The 19,614-nt window shown below is 45.8% G+C and overlaps 1 protein-coding gene across 8 annotated transcripts in view; it reads left to right on the forward strand.

Moving 5' to 3' along the window:
* MAPKBP1 (mitogen-activated protein kinase binding protein 1) overlaps positions 1-19,614 on the forward strand; it is a 96,220-nt gene that overhangs the window by 51,614 nt on the left and 24,992 nt on the right. For all 8 annotated transcript variants that reach the window (XM_069950975.1, XM_069950980.1, XM_069950977.1 and 5 more), the window contains 9 exons: positions 2,787-2,849; positions 8,476-8,533; positions 11,858-12,028; positions 14,603-14,740; positions 15,232-15,414; positions 15,797-15,957; positions 18,102-18,291; positions 18,983-19,129; positions 19,420-19,604. In XM_069950975.1, coding sequence (XP_069807076.1) covers positions 2,787-2,849; positions 8,476-8,533; positions 11,858-12,028; positions 14,603-14,740; positions 15,232-15,414; positions 15,797-15,957; positions 18,102-18,291; positions 18,983-19,129; positions 19,420-19,604 — 1,296 coding nt within the window. The remainder of the gene's footprint in view (positions 1-2,786; positions 2,850-8,475; positions 8,534-11,857; positions 12,029-14,602; positions 14,741-15,231; positions 15,415-15,796; positions 15,958-18,101; positions 18,292-18,982; positions 19,130-19,419; positions 19,605-19,614) is intronic.

The raw sequence follows: 19,614 nt of genomic DNA on the forward strand, positions 1-19,614 counted from the left end.
CATCTGCACTTGACTCACTTCATTATGTTGAAACACTCCGGGAAATATTTCAGAGGAGAAATCACGGTTTGGGCGGGAAAATCGCAGCGTTGATTCTATTAGAGACAGATTTTTATTCCTGCATTGGGAACATTTATGGTCTCGTAATCCCAGACATGCAGCTTGTAGAACACATGGAATACATATAGTGGACGGCTATACACCATGTCCTCATTACACAGAGGTACAGACTCGCAGCTGCGTATAGACGGGGCCCAGTGCTCCGATGAGGTGCGACTTCCTGACTCATTGTGTTCAGCAGGTGGTATGGGATTTGGCTGGATTTGTAGGTCTGCAGGCTCCAGCCTCACTTGGTTATGGACGTCGTGACCCTATTTCCGTAGATTGTACTTGTGGATGCACTTTGTCTTTTTTCATCCTCTATAGTGATCCATCAGCTCCTAGTTTATAGCGCGCCCCAGGTCATATCGTAGCGGTATATTGGCAGCATAGTGTTAGCGTGATTGTGAGTGATCTTTACAGAACTACAATCCATCAATATCCCGGCCTAATGGAACGCGACTAATACAGTGAAGTGGGTCAAGCGCGTTCCGTTTCACTGGTCCTGAGTGAATTGCAGGGATAGACCAAGCATTATGGAGTTTGGGCGCCAACTGGATGTCAGATAGCGTTGAGTAGATCTGTCAAAATGTTTTGGGTTCGGCAAAGTTATCCAAGGCTGAACACTCAGCGTTTGATTCCGCGGCTGCAGACGTTGGATGCCACCCAGGTTATGCGCTGTATCCATGTTTTGCCGATCAAATGCCGAGTGTTCGGGTACAGATAATGATGCTGAACTGGAATGTTTTGACAGATCCGCTCAATGCTAATGTCAAAACAAATTTCTGGAAACCCTGGTTACCCATGTCCTGGGATGGATTCAGCCTGGCAGACTGTGTGAGGGCCCTGTATGGTGGCGGCCTGGAGGGGGAGGCCTGTATGGTGGCGGCCTGGAGGGGAGGGCCCTGTATGGTGGCGGCCTGGAGGGGAGGGCCCTGTATGGTGGTGGCCTGGAGGGGAGGGCCCTGTATGGTGGCGGCCTGGAGGGGAGGGCCCTGTATGGTGGCGGCCTGGAGGGGAGGGCCCTGTATGGTGGCGGCCTGGAGGGGAGGGCCCTGTATGGTGGCTGCCTGGAGGGGAGGGCCCTGTATGGTGGCTGCCTGGAGGGGAGGGCCCTGTATGGTGGCGGCCTGGAGGGGGGGCTTGTATCGTTAAGCTTAATGACCCGTTCACATGTTGCGTTTATCAGTCATTTGGAACTCTTTAGAGTAACCTCCCATCGTTCCTCCCAACATTCAACAATGACAATAACATTTTGCAAACTTTTTGCATCGACTGTATGGAGGAAAGTATTGGGCCGATCTCTTGATCAGTGGATCCAGGTGTTTAATTCAGTCCCATTGCGACATGTATCTAAGATCCAGCCACAACCACTGCAGACTGCCCTTACAGACACTGGTGATAGGTTGGCTTGTTCTACAGAGTTACTGATCCTTGTGCGGGGCTTTTATAGGAGCCACCACTGCAACTATGGATGTTCTGCCCCATCAGCTTGGGGGGGGGGGGGGGGGGTTTGAGACATGAAAGCGTATAGGATCCACAACAGCTCAGCCGTGAAGCGGAGACCATGAAAAGTTACAGAACAGGGTTACCGAGTGCTGATGGGCATAGTGGGTAAAAGTCACCAACGCTCTGCTGACCAAACCTCATCTCAGAACAAATACTGTGCCGCCAGGAGCTTCATGGCGCGGGTTTCCATGGCTGAGCAGCTGCATGCATACTAGCCCCATGCAGGTCACACATGAGGTGATTTCTGGCCTGTGGATATGTCTGACCTGTGTCTGTCCCAGTGCATATGGCACGTTGACACTCTGTGTAAAAGTACTTCTATTATCCTGCACACATGGCCGCCTGTCCTATATTTAGTTAGTAAGTATAACAGTAGGGTTGGGGCACATCCACATGAATGCACTTATCGTGTAACATTGGGCTGGCACTGTATTGATGAGCTCCTCATACACGTCCCGTATCCTCGTAGTCCTCTTTATGTCAGTGTATTTATGTGGAGTTCTGGAGGCCAGAAGGAATATCTGCTAATGTGACTAATGGAGCCTGACAGGGCCAGACGGGCAGCACGGCCTCCGGCACCTCACGTCTCTCCCAACAACTCCCATTGTTATAATGTATATGAGGAGAATTTTCTCTGAAATCTACTACTGGGTTTAGTACAAAGCTATAGGCTACGTACCAAGTTGTGCTGTATAATGTATGATCTGGGCAGGAATCCTGACATTGGTTCTCCAGTCTCCCCTTATAACTGATGAATTTACAGGCTCTGTGGTGGTCATCCCTTTCCTCCAGTAGCTGAGATTACTGGGAATTCAGGGGGTCCGCCATGGTTTTGTGGGGTCTAGAGAGGCCCTGTGTGTATCTAACAGTAGAATTGTCCTGCAGGAAGTGGTATTTTTTCCAGTCTGACGAGCAGGAGAGGTTTTCTATGGGGATTTGCTGCTGCTCTAAACAGTTCCTGACTTGGACAGAGGTGGCAGCAGAGAGCACTGTCAGACTCGAAAAAATACACTTCCTGCAGGACATACAGCAGCTGATAAGTAGTGGAAGACTGGAGATATTTTTAATAGGAGTAAATAACAAATCTCTGATGAATAATAATAATAATAATAATAATAATAATATTATTATCTATCCTATCCTCTTATTTAACCACATTATTTCCTTTTTTCTTTTAGATGCGTCGTAGTGTTATTAAACCCAAGAAAGAACAAACAGCATCATATCCTGAACAGCTCCAGGTGAGTGCCGCTGGCTGCTCCTGCTCATGGTTACGGGTTCTCCACCATTTAGTGTCCCAAGCTGTTAGGCTGATGTTATTAGTGTCCAAAGTACAGAGGAGAAGGCCAAGTCCCCACTGAGATCTGTGGGAAATACTGTAGGTACAGGTATGACTTACCAATATATTCTCTATTTACAAACAGTATGACAGCTGGACCTCTGGGATAGAAAAATAAAAATAAAAAATATATATATACACACACATATGGCCAATTGTGACTGGGTGATCCAACTGGATATTAGTTGGGTTTTGAGAAGGGGATACTTTTTTCAGGCTTGCTTGGCACTTTTAAGGTATTAAAAGAAAAAAAAAATGCGCTCTGGTTTCATTATGGGACACTGCAAGGGGAAGTAGAAGAGAAACTAAGCAAAACTTGGATACACACCTATAGAGGTTTTTTTTTTTTGGTTGTAATAAGTACAAAGCAAGAATAAAAATGCGTGGAAGCTGAACGTTCGTGTGTATGGGGAGGACGGGAGAGAGAGCTGTTCGGACGACAGTTATTGATGGTGTATGGCTACCTATAAAGGTAAACATCGTTTTAATGACATTTCTTATGAAAGACGTTATTGCTCTTAAAGGGGAACTATCAGCAGGTTAGGGGAATGTAACCTGCTGATAGCCCCTTATAGTGCAAGGATGCTGAGGAGGAAGGTATGTGTGTTACCTTGCTCCTCGGTGCCGATGCCGCGTTGTTAGTCGGGGTGAAGTCTGCTTCGGAGCACCCTAAGGAGCCACTGCCATATTATCTGGCCCACCGCTTCTAATGATGATCAATGGAGGGGGAGGGACGGATGACGTGGCAGTGCTCCGGAGAGGCGTTTATGGCGTGGTACTAGCACAGAGGAGGAAGGTAACACCTTTCAGTGTCCTGGGCGCTATAAGGGACTGTGAGCTGGTTAGATTTGTCTGACCTGCTGATAGTTCCCTTTTTAAAGGCTGTCACGGCTTCTTAAATAATCAATTCCCACAATCGCCCCCCCCCCCCCCCCCCCCCCTTTCCCATTCCGTGTACTCTCCTGGCACAGTTTTCTCCAGCAATCTGATCTTTCCTTACTACTTCACCCCGGCTGCTTTCTGCCATATTATGTCGTCTCCCTCTCAGCCTTCCTGTTCTATTAATGGCTTTTGTAGTCAGTCATTGACTCGGAGGGCTCCTATTTTCTCCCTCACACCTCTAGGTGACACAAGGACATCTAAACAAGAGGAGAGTACAAGGATCCTAAAATGTTTGACCTACGCGGCAAGGGCGCAGCGTAGGGTCAGGCCCTCTGTGTGTATATGCTGTGACAGCTCACACATAGCCGGGACGGGTTTCCCCTGAGCCCATTACTGTATGTGACACCTTACACATAGCCAGGACGGGTTTCCCCTATGTGACACCTTACACATAGCCAGGACGGCTTTCCCCTGAGCCCACCATTCTATGTGACAGCTTACACATAACCAGGACGGCTTTCCCCTGAGCCCACCACTGTATGACACCTTACACGTAGCCAGGACGGCTTTCCCCTGAGCCCACCACTGTATATGACACCTCACACATAGCCAGGACGGCTTTCCCCTGAGCCCACCATTCTATGTGACAGCTTACACATAACCAGGACGGCTTTCCCCTGAGCCCACCACTGTATGACACCTTACACGTAGCCAGGACGGCTTTCCCCTGAGCCCACCACTGTATATGACACCTCACACATAGCCAGGACGGCTTTCCCCTGAGCCCACCATTCTATGTGACAGCTTACACATGGCCGGGACGGCTTTCCCCTGAGCCCAACATTCTATGTGACAGCTTACACATAACCAGGACTGGTTTCCCTTGAGCCCACCACTGTATATGACACCTTACACATAGCCAGGATGGCTTTACCCTGAGCCCACCATTCTATGTGACAGCTGCAGCTTCTCTTCATTGAAGCGGGAGATATATAATTCCTCTTTATATCAATCCATCACTCCAGTGCCGCCATATAAGCTTTAGAAGTTTTTTGCAACTAAGGAGAGGAAGCCTATGGGCGCTCCTACTAAATAACCTCCCTTTTTAGCAGCCCATAGGAATGGTGGAAGAAGGGCTAAATTCTGTTGAGCTTCTTTAGCTCGTGGGCTTTATATCTTAGTTGGTTTAAAACTTACACAGTATCTCAGTGCTGGAATAGCGGATTGGAATAAGAGTTGTGTATCCTAATTCAGGGTATGAAGCTCTATTGTACGCTTCCTTTATTTCACTCAGCAAGAAGCTGCAGACAGGTCCCCTTTAAGGGTTGTGTTGTCTTTACTAGGAGTTATAAAAAAAAAATAAAAAAAAAATGGTGCTGTGATCATTGTGTGCTGCCGGTCCGCCACTGGGCCCCCTCAGCTGCTGTTCTTCTCCTTCCAGCCCCCTGATCTTCTTTGTTCATCTCTCTTCTGAGACTAGCAGCTCAGTGCAGGACCCCCCACATTATACTATGCTAAATTATATATATATATATCACTGTCGTAAACTGGCAAAAAATGATATAAAGTAGCATTAGTTTCTTTTTAGTGCGGATGGATAGACTTTTCTTTCCTTTTGCATGTTGTTGTATCCAGGCAACAGATTTTTGTCTAGATGACAACGCCTTTGAAGATTTGTCTATTTAATGCTTCGTCTTTGTTCTTAGCTTTATGAGATTCGCTGTTACGATAAAATATTAAAGCTTTCTGGGCCTATTTGTAAAAACGCTTTCACTCCTCTTATCCCTCTTTTTAGCGTCACGCAATTGACAGTTCAGCGCTTTTTGAATTTAAACCTCGTAAGAAATGTTGTACCAATATGTGTGCTGCTTTTATCTAGAAGAATTAAAGGGGTTCTTTAACACTACAAAATCATGTCCGCTTTCTTGCAGAGACAGCACCACTGTTGTCTCCAGGTCAGGAGTGGTTACAAGTTAAGATCCATTCACTTCAATGGAACGGAGTTACAAAACCTGCACCCAAACTGGAGACGAGTGGGGCTGTCTCTGGAAGAATACAGCCATGTTTTTGTAGCTCTGGAGAACCCCTTTTAGGCCCCGTTCCCACTGAGCAAAGCTAGCGGAATTCTGCGACTGAATTGTCCGCCGCGGAATGCCGTTAGCCTCCCGCTCATAATGGGAGTCTATGGGAGGCGCGCGCTGCTGCTCTGTACGCGTTGAAGAATGAACATGAATTCCGCTACCTTTGCTCAGTGGGAACGGGGCCTAAAGGTCATACCGAAATGGCAACAAGTCTGACTGTGTTATCACGACCGAATTGCCACATTGGTGACTCTGGTTTTGTATAGAGGTTTTTACCCCAGAGAAAACGTTCATTCTTGGGATGGTTGCACTCTCTTCATGAATGCAGTGGACTTGGTTCTTTCTAGGTGTCGGAGGTTTTTCTTGCTACTTCCCCTTGCTCTAAAACAATAAACTTACCCCCATGGCTCCCCTGCAGCTCCGGCTGTCACGTCTTCCGGTCTCGGCTATGTTCCCATTCTTGCAGCTTTGTGACTTTGCGTTCCTCCACTCAGTTGAGTGAGGAGCCGGATATCATTGAGAGTAGCCAGAAGTGAAGATGTCACCTCGATGGGGTAAATTTATATGTGGTCACTTATTGTTTTGATGCGAGGGGAAAGCAGTATGGGAAGTTATCTCCTTTAATTTTGAAAGGGTTTTCCATTGATGAAATTTGTTTTCACCTAATAAATGGGTACTTATTGCAAAATAAAGTTATTTTATTATCTTTTTGGGGGTTTTTCTTCATACATCTAATACAAACTGGCGACTGTTGTCCATTGCCTCACTTCCCGTCTTGTGTACTTGCTATGAAGGAATTCCTGTACCCTGCCATACACCCTAGCTAGGAATTCAGCCAGCCCGCCTTCCTATTGCTCCTTTTTGGTGTAGTGGGTTGGGTTATGGTAAAGGTGGTAGTTGGTTGAATTCCTGGCTAGATAGTACAGCAAGAAAAAGTCTATTACAGGAAGTTGGGCAGATAAAGACAACAGAGCAGACAGTTTGCATCAGTAGTGAAAAGGAAGTATGAAGACCCCTTGGCAGAGGCGCATGGTGACCCCGTATTTATGATATGGAACCACTGACTAGCTTCACTTCATTAGTATACATTTTTGTAACTTTAAAATAAGGAACATTCAGACACCTCCTTGTTCTACCAGGAATGGTCACCTTTTATGAGGTGGTAAGAAGCTTTCATCTGACTTACTGTATATTAATAATCCAATGTAACTGTAGTAATCCTGGTACCGGGCACAATCCGATGCCACGATTATTCATGGAAAGTGACCTCACCCTCTCACAATTCCTCCCCTGTCTGGGACGCTCATTCCATCTCAAATTCAGTTTATTAGTAAAAATTCATAGTTTGCTGTGTTATACATGGAGCACCCGGCCTGTGCAGCAGGGAGGCCATCAGTTCTCATGCCAACATCAACCCTGGCACCCAAAGCCTAGCTGGTAACTGACTGGTGGCATCTGGTATATGAGAACTTCTTAGCCTCCTGACTATTGCACCTAAATGAGCTTGTTGGGACCCCTTTCTAAAACCAAAGACTGTAACATTGAGAATAGATTTCCTTAAAGGGGTACTCCGGGCTCAGGTGGTGATGGCGTTGGTGAAAGCAGTGATGTCCACTTACCTCCCTGGTTCCAGTGCTGGGGCCCGCAACGCTCTGCTCCGGTAGCCGCTTCCTGGTCCTTGGTCTGAGACAGGATGTTTCCAGCCTGCTGAGCCATTCAGTGGGTTCCACCTTTGCTGTGCTTAAAACCTCCTGTCTCAGACCAGGGACTGGGGTCTTGAAGCAGTGCAATGCAGGCCCCAGTGCTGGAACCCAGGGAGGTAAGTGGACATTGTTGCTCTCATACACCTCCTCCTCGGCCACAGTGAAAAACACCTCCTGTCCGGAGTACCCCTTTTTAAGATTTAGGAGTGTCTGTATTAAAGGAGTTATCCCAAGATTAAAATTGATATCCACAGAACTCCTGAAGAAATGTCTTTAGGGACACTGTGGATCAGGGTTTTACATCATTCAGTTCAGCCGTTCTCCTAATACGTAGGAGAATTGGATTTTTGCCTCACCGCTCCATCCACACTTCAGCTGCTAATTAACAGCTGTCTGCTTGTAGCTCAGTGGCCGCTGGGTGGAGTGTGCTGGTGCTCATGAATATCCAGGACACTAATTGTCCATGTTATTCAGGAGTAGAGCTCTGGATCAGCTGCACAGAACAATGTAAGTGACACACCATACTATGCAGCTTCTCTGTCACTAGTTTATGCTACCATGAGATAGGACACCATAAACCTACTGACAGAGTCTCTATAACATGTGTACACTCTCTAATCACATAGATTAAAATAAATCATTAGCGAACCTGCAGAACTTTCACACTCTGCATTTGTCTCCCGCTGCCTGAAGAAGTTGGTTACAGCTATAGGCCATAGGCTGTATCCATATTTTCCAGGACTCCCTAGGGCTGCATCCAGCTTCTCCAGGCTGAGCTGTGTCATCTCTGTGTATAGTTTATTTCTTGTTGTATGTGTAGTTTATCTATCCTGTTTAATTTTGTTTTTGTCTCCTCTTTCAGAAAAACTATCACCGCCCTTGCATTTTCCCCAGATGGCAAGTTCTTGGTTACCGGAGAGGCAAGTATTTGTTGAAGAGTAGAGGTTAGACTGCGTTCACACCTGTTAGGGGAACAAAACACGGCCCTCCCGGAATAGATGTAGCTGACCTTGTAAGATCCTACTTCTTACACAAATAAGACTCGCCACTAGTTCATATCGAATTTTTGATGTTTCGGTCACACTGACTTCCATAAGGTCATCAGATTGGTGGGGTACAGGCAGGAGAAGGGGGGATGAGCGTCGCAATGGCAGATGGTAAAGCAGGAGTCCTATGGTCATGATAGTGTGGTGCGGAAAGTCAAGATGGTGGCTGATCAGAAGCCTTCCAGCTGCAGTAATAAAATGTGTGGATATAGCTGAGCTGGAATGAAACAGATGACACTGCTGGTAATGGGGGATGTGCACCACTGCCGCTTTAAAAGGTTTATTCCAATTCAAAAAATGACGACATTATATGAAGACTAGAGATGAGCGATTCTTGAGCACGCGTGTGAGACTTTTGATTAGGATTCACACTGCGTTTAAAAAAAAAAAAAACGGATGCAATTGTATGCATGCGTTATGCCATGGACTTCCATTATAAAAGGATTTTTTTAAACATACAAAAAGTACTTGACCTTATTTTTGTGTACATTTTTTTTTATATAATGTAAGTCAATGGAAAAACAGATCAAAATGGATGCACACAATTCCATCTGTTTTCTCTGCCCCCCCCCCCCCCCCCCCCCCCCCAATATACGTTTTCTTTTTCCCATCCGCTTTTTGCAAAAACGGATTAAAAGAAATGGATTGCAGAAACAGTGTGGGCCCAGCCTTACCAATGGCTACATAAATTGCATACAGCCCTAGGGGGAGTGCTGGAAAACATGGATACAGCCTATGGCCTATAAAAGATAAAGCGGGTAGAGATCAGCTCACCTCAATTGTTCCTAGGAATCCTAGTACATTCGGGAGGATGCACGGTTCCTGTGGTGGCCAACCATCGATGAGTCTGAAGAGCTGAGGATAAGGTTCCAGCACTCCAAAAATAAATTAAAATGACATTTAGTTTATTAAAGCGGTATTCCAGCGCTACAAAAACATGGCCACTTTCTTCCAGAGACACCCCACTCTTATCTCCAGCTTGGGTTGGGTTTTGCTGCTCAGTTCCATTGAAGTGAATGGAGCTTAATTGCAAACCACATCTGAACTGGAGACAAGAGTCGTGTTGTCTGTTGAAAGAAAGTGGCCATGTTTTTGTAGCCCTGGATAACCCCTTTAAATCTTAATGTTAAAATAAGTGATGCAATCCATGCTTTCTCATAAGATCAACGCATTTCGCACATGCGTGAAACACGTTGATCTTATGAGACAGCGTGGATTGAATCACTTATTTTAACATTATGATTTAATAAAATTAATGTAATTTTAAGCTATTTTTGGAGTGCTGGAACCATATCATCCTCAACTCGTCAGTCTATGGCCTATGGCTGTATCAATGTTTTCCAGACCAGCCTTAGGGCTGCATCCAGCTTCTGCAGCCAACTGCAATAAAATGGCGCACGCTCAGTGTGCTTGAGAATCGCTCATCTCTAACCCTAATACAATGTCTGGAATAACCCATGGTGGCCCAATGTCCTCAGGGACTATCATACCCAATGGTAGAAAACAATAAAAGCCCATGTGATGTAATAAACCAAGCAGCCGGAGTCCTAGCTGAGATTCATGGAGTGTTTCCCCTGCCGGGTGGAGCAGATGCTGCCAGTGTTCTTTCCATCCCGTCGCTGCCGCTTTCTCCAGGATTACATCTATTTATAGCCGGCCCCAGATGCTGCAGACATGTGTCTATTAAACTAGATGGACCCCTATTGACAAGCCACCAAATCTCCTAAAAATTCACAAGTTCCGATGCGCAGCATAAAATAAAACCTTTAACTGCTCCCGGCTTCCAGCGGTCGGCCACAAATGATGGCTGCCGAGTGCGGCTCCTGGCACATCACACCATGTTCTTGGCTATCCTCCTTTATACAGGGATTCCTGGCAACACTGGGGAAGTCCCTGAAATCACCATGTGCCTCTAATAGGAGTCAAAGAAGCCGATCTGACCACATTACATAGCTTTCTTAGTGAAGAAATTCTATAAAGTGTTAAAGGGGTATTCCGCTCATAACGTTCGATATGTTGCTGCCCATGGTGAGACTAACAATTCCTTCCATACTTGTTTTTATTTATTCAGTCTCCTTCCCCCAGTTCTGAGCTGCTGCTTTCTGCTGAGGACACAAATCTGTGTAAGCTTTTCTTTCTGCCCCCCTCCTCCTCCCTTCTGACAGTTGATGTAAAAAAGTCCCTATCTGCAACTGTGTAGCAACTTTGTAATGTAAGGTTGGTAATAACGGTGAGTTTATCAGCAACTTGACCTCAGATTAATCCTCCCAGCATTACCAAGAAGCTACAATGTTGCAGATACTCCCTGCCAGGGGCTTGTTTACATCATCTGTCTCAGAAGGGAGGGGGAGACAGAGAAAAGCTCACACAGGTTTTTTTTGTACTAAGCAGAAAGCAGCAGCTCAGAACTGGGGGAAGGAGACTGAATGGATAATAAGTATGGAAGGAATTGTTAGTCTCACAATGGGCAGCAACATATGAAAAGTTATGTTTGAGTGGTGTACAACCTTTGAGGGCTGGATATCGTCTACATTGTGATTGCACTACCGGTCTTACATGCATACCTTAGGTCTTATGAGTTTTGTATGCTATGTTGCAGGCCAAAACAACAGCATTTTATACCTTTATGTTGCCTATGTAGGGACAGATGGTTCATCCTTATGGTAGGCCATTATGCTACGCGTAAGGTTCTAGTTGGCGTCCAAGATATGTAAGGCCCCATGCACATGACGGTAGTCTCTGGTCCATTGCGTTCTATGGACTAGTGCACATAGCTGTGGGTTCCACGGTCCGTGTATTTGTTACGATCCATATCTGCTGTCTGAGCTCATACACTTCTATGGGCTCCTGCATAGCGCATGGTCCGTGATTGCGGGTGGAACACATGAGCCCTCTCTGCGGACTGTCTGTGCCCTACAGATCACATGATGAATCCGGCCATGTGCGGGAGGCCTATGTTTACAAGCTGTTGGTTTGGGGTGTAAATAGGCACTGTCCCTTTTTAATCAGTACCGGTTAGATTTAGTAGGAAGAAACACCCAGCTAAGCGCTTCACTCCCCATATCTCTGCCTGCTGGAGATGGGCTGCATTGTAAGTCTATGGAGTGAAGTGCCTATGTCAGTGCTTCTTCTATTTCCATCTAATGATCTATTCTGAACAACTATTTTCTGTTACTCATGTTGTGTGTTTTATTACAGAGTGGGCACGTGCCTGCTGTGCGGGTTTGGGATGTGGCTGAACGAACGCAAGTTGCAGAACTTCAGGAACACAAGTATGGCGTTGCCTGCGTCGCCTTCTCTCCGAGCTCCAAATACATAGTGTCTGTGGGATACCAGCATGATATGATCGTCAATGTGTGGTCATGGAAGGTGAGTGCCGAGCTCTAAGATGCTACACTCTGCATGGGCTTGTTGATCTCGCAGTTCTTGTTTACAAATGTGAGTGCACTGCTGGTCCATTCATTGTCTATGAGAGGTGCCAGAGACGGGAAGGCACTGTACGGGGCGGGAGACCAAGAGGCAAGGAATGGAGAAGCACTCACTGTGTGAACGGTGCTCTGTTCCCATAAGAGACCTAGAGCCCTGCTCTCGAGATTGCGGGGACCCACTGTGACCATATACTAATGTTAAAGAGGCAAAATTTTTTTTTTTTTTTTTTTTTTTATAAATAAACTGGTAGTTATATAGATTTGTAATTTACTTCTATTTAAAAATCTCTAATCTTCAAGTACTTATCAGATGCTGTATGTCCTGCAGGAAGTGGTATTGAAGTGTTGGTATATCCGGGGGGGCCATGACCTTGTCCAGGGACATTGACATAACATAGTCACAGCTCACCAGTGCTTATGGTCTTCTCCTGTGTGATATGGAACCCGTTAGAGTCACACAGGAACGTGCACTCCAGTCGTTGCCTCAGACCAGACAATGATGCTGTATTTGGATATATTCAGCCATAGAAGCTTCTAGACCAGTTAGGTCATCAGATTGCTATCCTTGGTTCTGTAACACAATGAGTTGTGCAAGAATTTATTGGTTACAAGAATAGATTCTGCTAATATGTAGCCTGTGGGTGCAAACAATAGCAGTCTCATGAACATCACAGGGGTATGGCATTGCTTAATGGTCAGTGGGGACCGACCTCTGGGACTGCCATCACTTTATGATCAGTAAGGACCGACCTCTGGGACTGTCATCACTTTATGATCAGTAAGGACCGACCTCTGGGACTGCCATCACTTTATGATCAGTAAGGACCGACCTCTGGGACTGCCATCACTTTATGATCAGTAAGGATTGATCTCTGGGACTGCCATCACTTTATGATCAGTAAGGACCGACCTCTGGGACTGCCATCACTTTATGACCAGTAAGGACCGACCTCTGGGACTGCCATCACTTTATGACCAGTAAGGACCGACCTCTGGGACTGCCATCACTTTATGATCAGTAAGGACCGACCTCTGGGACTGCCATCACTTTATGATCAGTGGGGGCCGAAGTGCATGGCCTTCACCTATCTTTCTGCGATATACTCGTCCTTTATGAGATGACAATACCCTGCGGTTGTATTGTAGTAGATTGGGCTTGCTTTGAACCTGTAAATAGTAAAATCCCGCAGCCTAGTACGGCCGCTCCCTGTCCGTAGTGCAGGTGTCTTAATGAATGACCATAAACCACTGCAGGTTTCAGAATAGTCACTGTCCGCCCTCCAGGTATACATTGTATCCTCCAGTCACAACAGGTTTTTCTGCACCTATTAGTGATACCCCAGAGGCCGGAGATTCTAGAACTAGATCATTGTTTTGTCCAGACTGTCTGATATATTACACAAGCTGTAATCCCTAAAGGGGTTATCCAGTGCTACAAGTACATGGCCACTTTCTTCCAGAGACAGCACCACTCTTGTCTCCAGGTCAGGTTTGGTTTGCAGTTGGGCTCAATTCACTTTAATGGACCTGAGTTTCAAAACCTGCACCCAAACTGGAGACAAGAGTGGTGCGGTCTCTGGAAGAAAGCGGCCATGTTATTCTAGATAACCCCTTTAAGAGACCACTGCTTGATAAAGCATAAAGGAGTTATCTCGGCTTGTACTCTCTGCAGTGACCTGCAAACAACCCTTTGCTCATATAAAGATAAAGGATTAGACCCCTGCGGCTCTGGAAGCATCGCGAGGTGTCTGCTTTCCGTCAGGACATCTTGTTTTTGAGACATCTCGCCATGTACGGCATTGTTCGGTCTTAGGTTGCCTCCATCAAAGTCCTGTTTGGCACGTGTCAGGGACGTACGGCGTGCACGATAGATGTCCTGTAATGGTGTTCAGGTTACACTGCCATGGTGACAGCCTGTACAGTATTACCACTTCTACCGCTGCTGCCCGCAGTTCTGTCTAGTAAAGTAATGTGAGGGTGACCTCTGAAACTGACGCTCTATTACACAAAGCGTTTATCGGCCATATTCAGCCCATACTGACCGGTACAGCCTTTTTGTAATAGACTATGATGCACAATGTCGGCTGATCATTGTCTTGCAACATGTTGGAAACTCTACAATGTAGATAGCAGGGATATGCTGCCATCGCACCATGGAATAAGACCGGTGCTCTCTTTTATGGGCTGCCCGTGACTCCACCCCCCCACCCCCCACAGCTCTTACCCGCACACTTGCTCCCTCTTTGCCCCCAGTGTAATAAGGGCTTAAAGGCAAATTATCGTTATGTGGTTTGACTTTAAACTATAATCGTTTTGTGTAAATGCAGCCAACAATCAAACGGCCAACGAGAAATTATTTATCGTTCATTTGGTGCTGACACCACAATCGTGCTGCTTCCGTCCTCTCTCTGGCGGCGCTTCTGTTCGCTAATTGTTCACTGATATTCCACATTGTTCCTTCACTTTCCGGGATACTTTTCCCCAAGTCTAATTTCCATTTCTCCTTCTCTTTCAGAAAAATGTTGTTGTAGCAGCAAACAAAGTATCTAGTAAAGTAACAGCGGTTTCCTTCTCTGAGGACAGTAGCTACTTTGTGACCGCTGGGAACAGGCATGTGAAGTTCTGGTACCTGGATGAAGCCAAGTCCTCTAAGGTAACACCAGGCGGATGGCAAGGCTCTCGGAATACTTGGCAATATTTCCTGGTTGGTCTGTATGAATAAAACGCTGGATAAAAGCTCAGTGTCCCAGTAGTGGGAGGAGGGCCATGTTATCTAAGCAGTCAGTGATCAAACGATCAACGAGAAATTCTTCATTGTTAATTTGTGGCGGACACCAAAACAGTAATTTTTCTTGTTTTGTGACTGTTTTATCGTTAATCATTTAAAAATTGCTATATCTAATAGGACGTTAAGACTAAAAAAAGATGTTGTATTTCCCCAGAAATGACTGCATTATCCCATTTTACATGGGGCTCTCAGCTTGTGAAGGCGTCCTCCTCCCATAGCGGTGTGATGTCACATCACTTGTGTTACTCTAAGAACACTAAGGGAATGTAAATCAGATCTAGACAAGGTGCCATGTAATACATGTTTTCTTTGGGTTTTTTTTAATGGTGCTTTTATAATGTCCCCCCAAATACTAGGTGAATTCTACCATCCCTCTGCTTGGACGCTCTGGCCTATTGGGCGAGCTCAGGAACAATTTCTTCACGGACGTCGCCTGCGGGAAAGGAAAGAAGGCGAACAGCACCTTCTGCATCACCTCCTCCGGCCTCCTGTGCGAGTTCAATGACCGAAGACTCCTGGACAAATGGGTGGAGCTCAGGGTGAGTCTCTATAGTGTAAAGATCTAGTCATCTGTATGTGCACATAACATTACTATATTACATATGTGCTAACACTATTATACTATATGAAGTTAGTATATTGAATGTATAACACTGGGGCACTGTTAGGAGCACTGCCCGCCCCATAGTGCTGATCCGCCCCTGGCTGGTGGTGCACTGCTCCTAACGGTCTTGCCTTCATCCTCACTTAATCGATTACTCCTCGGTCCAGTAAGAGATATACCTTCATCCTCTGCGTCTCCTGCCCAATAGCGACATATCAGCAGGTTATATTTGTCTAACCTGATGATAGTTACCACTTTAATACCATCAATTGAGATCGGCCCCTATCAAGACTCCTGTATGTTCTCTTCTCTTCTAGACCACCATGGCAAGCTGCATCATTGTCAACCAGGATTATATTTTCTGCGGTTGCGCCGATGGGACCGTGCGCATCTTCAACCCCAACAACTTGCACTTTCTTAGCACCATGCCAAAGCCGCATCGCCTTGGAGTGGACATTGCCACAGTCACCGAGGCTAGGTAAGTACGACTGCAGGACTTCTGTAGTCTCCTGGTGTTCACAGATGCGTCCTTCCCACCTCACGTCCTACCCACAAGTGATTCTAATGACTTTATGTATCCAGAAAAAAGAGGGTGCCATTACTGCCTTATATCATAGTGTACCTGTCACTAAAAAAAACTTTTGAAAAGTCTCTACATGCCAGTTTTATTTAAAGTGATAGAGTCCATTTAAAATATTTCAAGGTGTTTTTGCAGGTTTGATGACCCGTCCCCTGTTCTATGGTGTGACGCATTTCCATCACTAAATGAAGGAACCCTTTTTGCCGCAGTCCTATTCGTATAAGTCGGCCTGGGCTTTAGTACCAGACGTACCAGACGTAGCCGCACTCCTTCCCCTCCTTTGTGTGGCCCACTGCGGGGGTCTTGAGGGTCACATTAGGCATTCATTTTCTTGCTGTGTCAGTGTCACACGGGCCCTTGTATAGTGAATCACGCAGGGTTTATTAGTTTCAGCCATGATACAACAGTTTGCTGTGTGCGCTGCCCCAGGAGCAGCGATCTACCATTCTCCACCCCAGCATCCATTATGCATGTACATAGGATATTAGCGCACCCCAAATGACTGGAATTCGGCCTGGTATTCCGTCCAGCGGATTTCTCAGGAAGAACAGTCATCCCTTTGATCCCGGTCCCGGCCTGTGGGTTCCCGCTCTCCTGACCCCCGGCCCACAGCTGCCGCCTGGTTTTGGATTTGAAAAGAATCCTGTGTCTCCTTCCCCGGAGCGCTCCGTTTTTTTAGCCGACCCCTCGGTTTTACAGCTTTTGTCTTTTGAGCGAGTTGCACAGATAGTAAAAACTATTATTTGCCGAGCGACATCTCCTCCCGTCCCCATTTTTATACGTCTGCATGTGGAACAGAGAAACTTTCACATTCACGAATGTCTGCGTTGTTTGTGATAAATGGAGCCCCAGTGGTGGCGGCCAATGAAATCCGAGCACTTTAAATGGGGCATGTGGCTGTCCCAGATGGCTGGATGTGTGGGGGGTAGCACTGTATATATTTACACTGCTACTGGCTCCTACTGAATTCTCATAAATGTAGCCCTGCTACTGATATATGGGTTTGTGCTGCCGGTGGACCGTACATATATATGTACGGTCCACCGGCAGCACAAACCCATATATCACTAGCAGGGCTATATTTATGAGAATTCAGTAGAAACGGAAAGATATACAGTGCTATCCCCATAGACTAATATATATACTGCATTCGGTAGAAGCGGAAAGATATACAGTGCAATCCCCATAGACCCATAGATGAGTACTCGAGTCTGACTCCCAGTGTGAGTCTATGGGGCAGTCATGGTCATGTGCACAGAGGACGGGAGACACTGCACCCCTCTCCCTTATTGTTTTAGGGATCAGTCTGGGTGTCAACACACAGATCCCAATCGATCAAAACATTTGACGTGTCTCTACAACATATCAAAAGTTTTTTTTTTAAGAGACAGGTACATTTTAAAGGAAACGGCAAAGGGATTTAAAGTGAAAATGTTTAGGATTTTTCTAATTTTACATGTTTCTATCTATATTATAAAACAATCCTGAGATCTTGCAGTTTTTATTTTCACCACTGGGGCTAAAACTAAGCTGAGACTTCCTGTTGTGTCTGTGGTGATAAAAGGAGGCTGCTGTAAAGTGATCTGTACAGCATTGCAGCGTCATGTGACGCCAGTAGATGGAGGAGACAATTGCAGCTCCCTGTGGAATGACCTCTTCACAGGTCACAGAGCGCGCTCAGTAATGTTTCACATTCAAGGGGACAGAGTCTGTCTATTGCCGTCTACATCCATGAGGCTTGCTGTAAAGCATGTCACTAAGTGCTGTTAAGAACAGCCCAGACAGTATGGCAGCCCCATGACTATGTACAAAAGGGAAATAAAATAGAAAATAGAAGCAAAGTAGAATAAAAGAACAAGTTTTAGTAACTGACTCCAAGTGGCAAAAAAACTTTAGGTGACACATTCCCTTTAAGTCCTCGTTCAATAAGGTGTATGAAGCCATTTTTCCCTTCTTTTGCTTATATGTGTGTGTGTGTGTGTATAACTTTCACTGCTCACATTGTCTCCTCATACTCTCCTCTTCTCTACAATTCCCACCAGCCGCCTGTTCTCCAACGCTGCAGACGCCAAGTACCCAGACACTGTCGGCATGACCTTTGACTCCACCAACCAATGGCTGTCTTGCGTGTACAATGACCACAGTCTTTACGTATGGGACATTAAAGATCTAAAGAAAGTGGGAAAAGTCTACTCTGCTCTGTACCACTCTTCCTGTGTATGGAGCGCCGAGGTAAGAGCCGGCCATATAATTGTCTAGTACTATGGATGCCCTGCTGGGTTCAGACAAGAAACACATGTGGTGGGTTGGCTGAGGGTATTTGCGGTTACGGAGTGACCTACTTCTAAGGAAAAGCAGATTATTGTAGGTTTACTGTGATCTGATCTCTGGAGTCACGTCCGTGTGTTCATGTCGGCTGAACCTACACTCCTTTAAGCGAGATCCTAGTGGATCATGGGTGCCCTGAGTCCAGATGGCGATAAGACTTACATCTGGATGCTTGGTATACTCCTTATACACATTTTGCCATGCAGCCTTAAAGGGGTTATCTAGGCAAAGGAAAACATGGCCTCTGTCTCCCCTCCCATCCTCAGTTTGGATGTGGGGGTTGTGCGGCCCAGTTTTATTGAAGTGTATTGAGACAAACTGTAATACCACACACAACCTGAGGACAGGGGTGGCGCTGGTTTTGCAAGAAAGCAGCTGTGCTTATTCCAATCCTGGATAACCCTTTTAATGTTAGAGAACGGGTTGCAGCCATTGGAGCAGCACAAGAGATCTGACTGCAGGGCCGCCTTCTGGTGCTATGAGGCTAGTAATGTGACAGTGATAACAGGACTGAAGCAGAGATCTGCAGGTGGCGCAGCTCCCTTCTATAGCAGGTAGCAGACACTTCTTATATACATTTCTGTTCTCCATCTAGGTTTACCCAGAAATGAAAGACAGCAACCAGGCCTGCCTGCCGCCAAACTCCTTCATCACCTGCTCCTCCGACAGCACCATCCGACTATGGAACATGGAGACCTCCAACATCCATGGCACTGCCTTACATCGCAACATCCTCAGCAATGTGCGTTTATTATTAGTGTCCTCTCATACCGTCTAATTGTGTGTGTGTGTGTATATATGTGTGTATGTGTATGTGTGTATGTATGTGTATATATATATATATATATATATATATATATATATATATATATATATAGAAAAAATATCCTTCTATACAGACATATATATCTCCATATATATATATATATATATATATATATATATATATATATATATATATATATATATATATATATATATATATAAAATATTTTCAATAAATCTCCTTCTAATGTTCCTCTAACCTAACAGGACCTGATGAAGATTATCCTGGTTGATGGTAACACACAGGCTTTGCTCGACACTGACTGTAACTGCACTGGATTGGCAGATAAAGTGGACGTCCAGACATTGGACAACAAGGTCGGGATTCGCTCGGTGTGTGTGAGTCCTAATGGGCAACATTTGGCCTCAGGAGACAGAACCGGCACACTCAGGTACGGGGTC

The sequence above is a fragment of the Dendropsophus ebraccatus genome, chromosome 13, assembly GCF_027789765.1.
Source record: "Dendropsophus ebraccatus isolate aDenEbr1 chromosome 13, aDenEbr1.pat, whole genome shotgun sequence".
Classification (NCBI taxonomy): domain Eukaryota; kingdom Metazoa; phylum Chordata; class Amphibia; order Anura; family Hylidae; genus Dendropsophus; species Dendropsophus ebraccatus.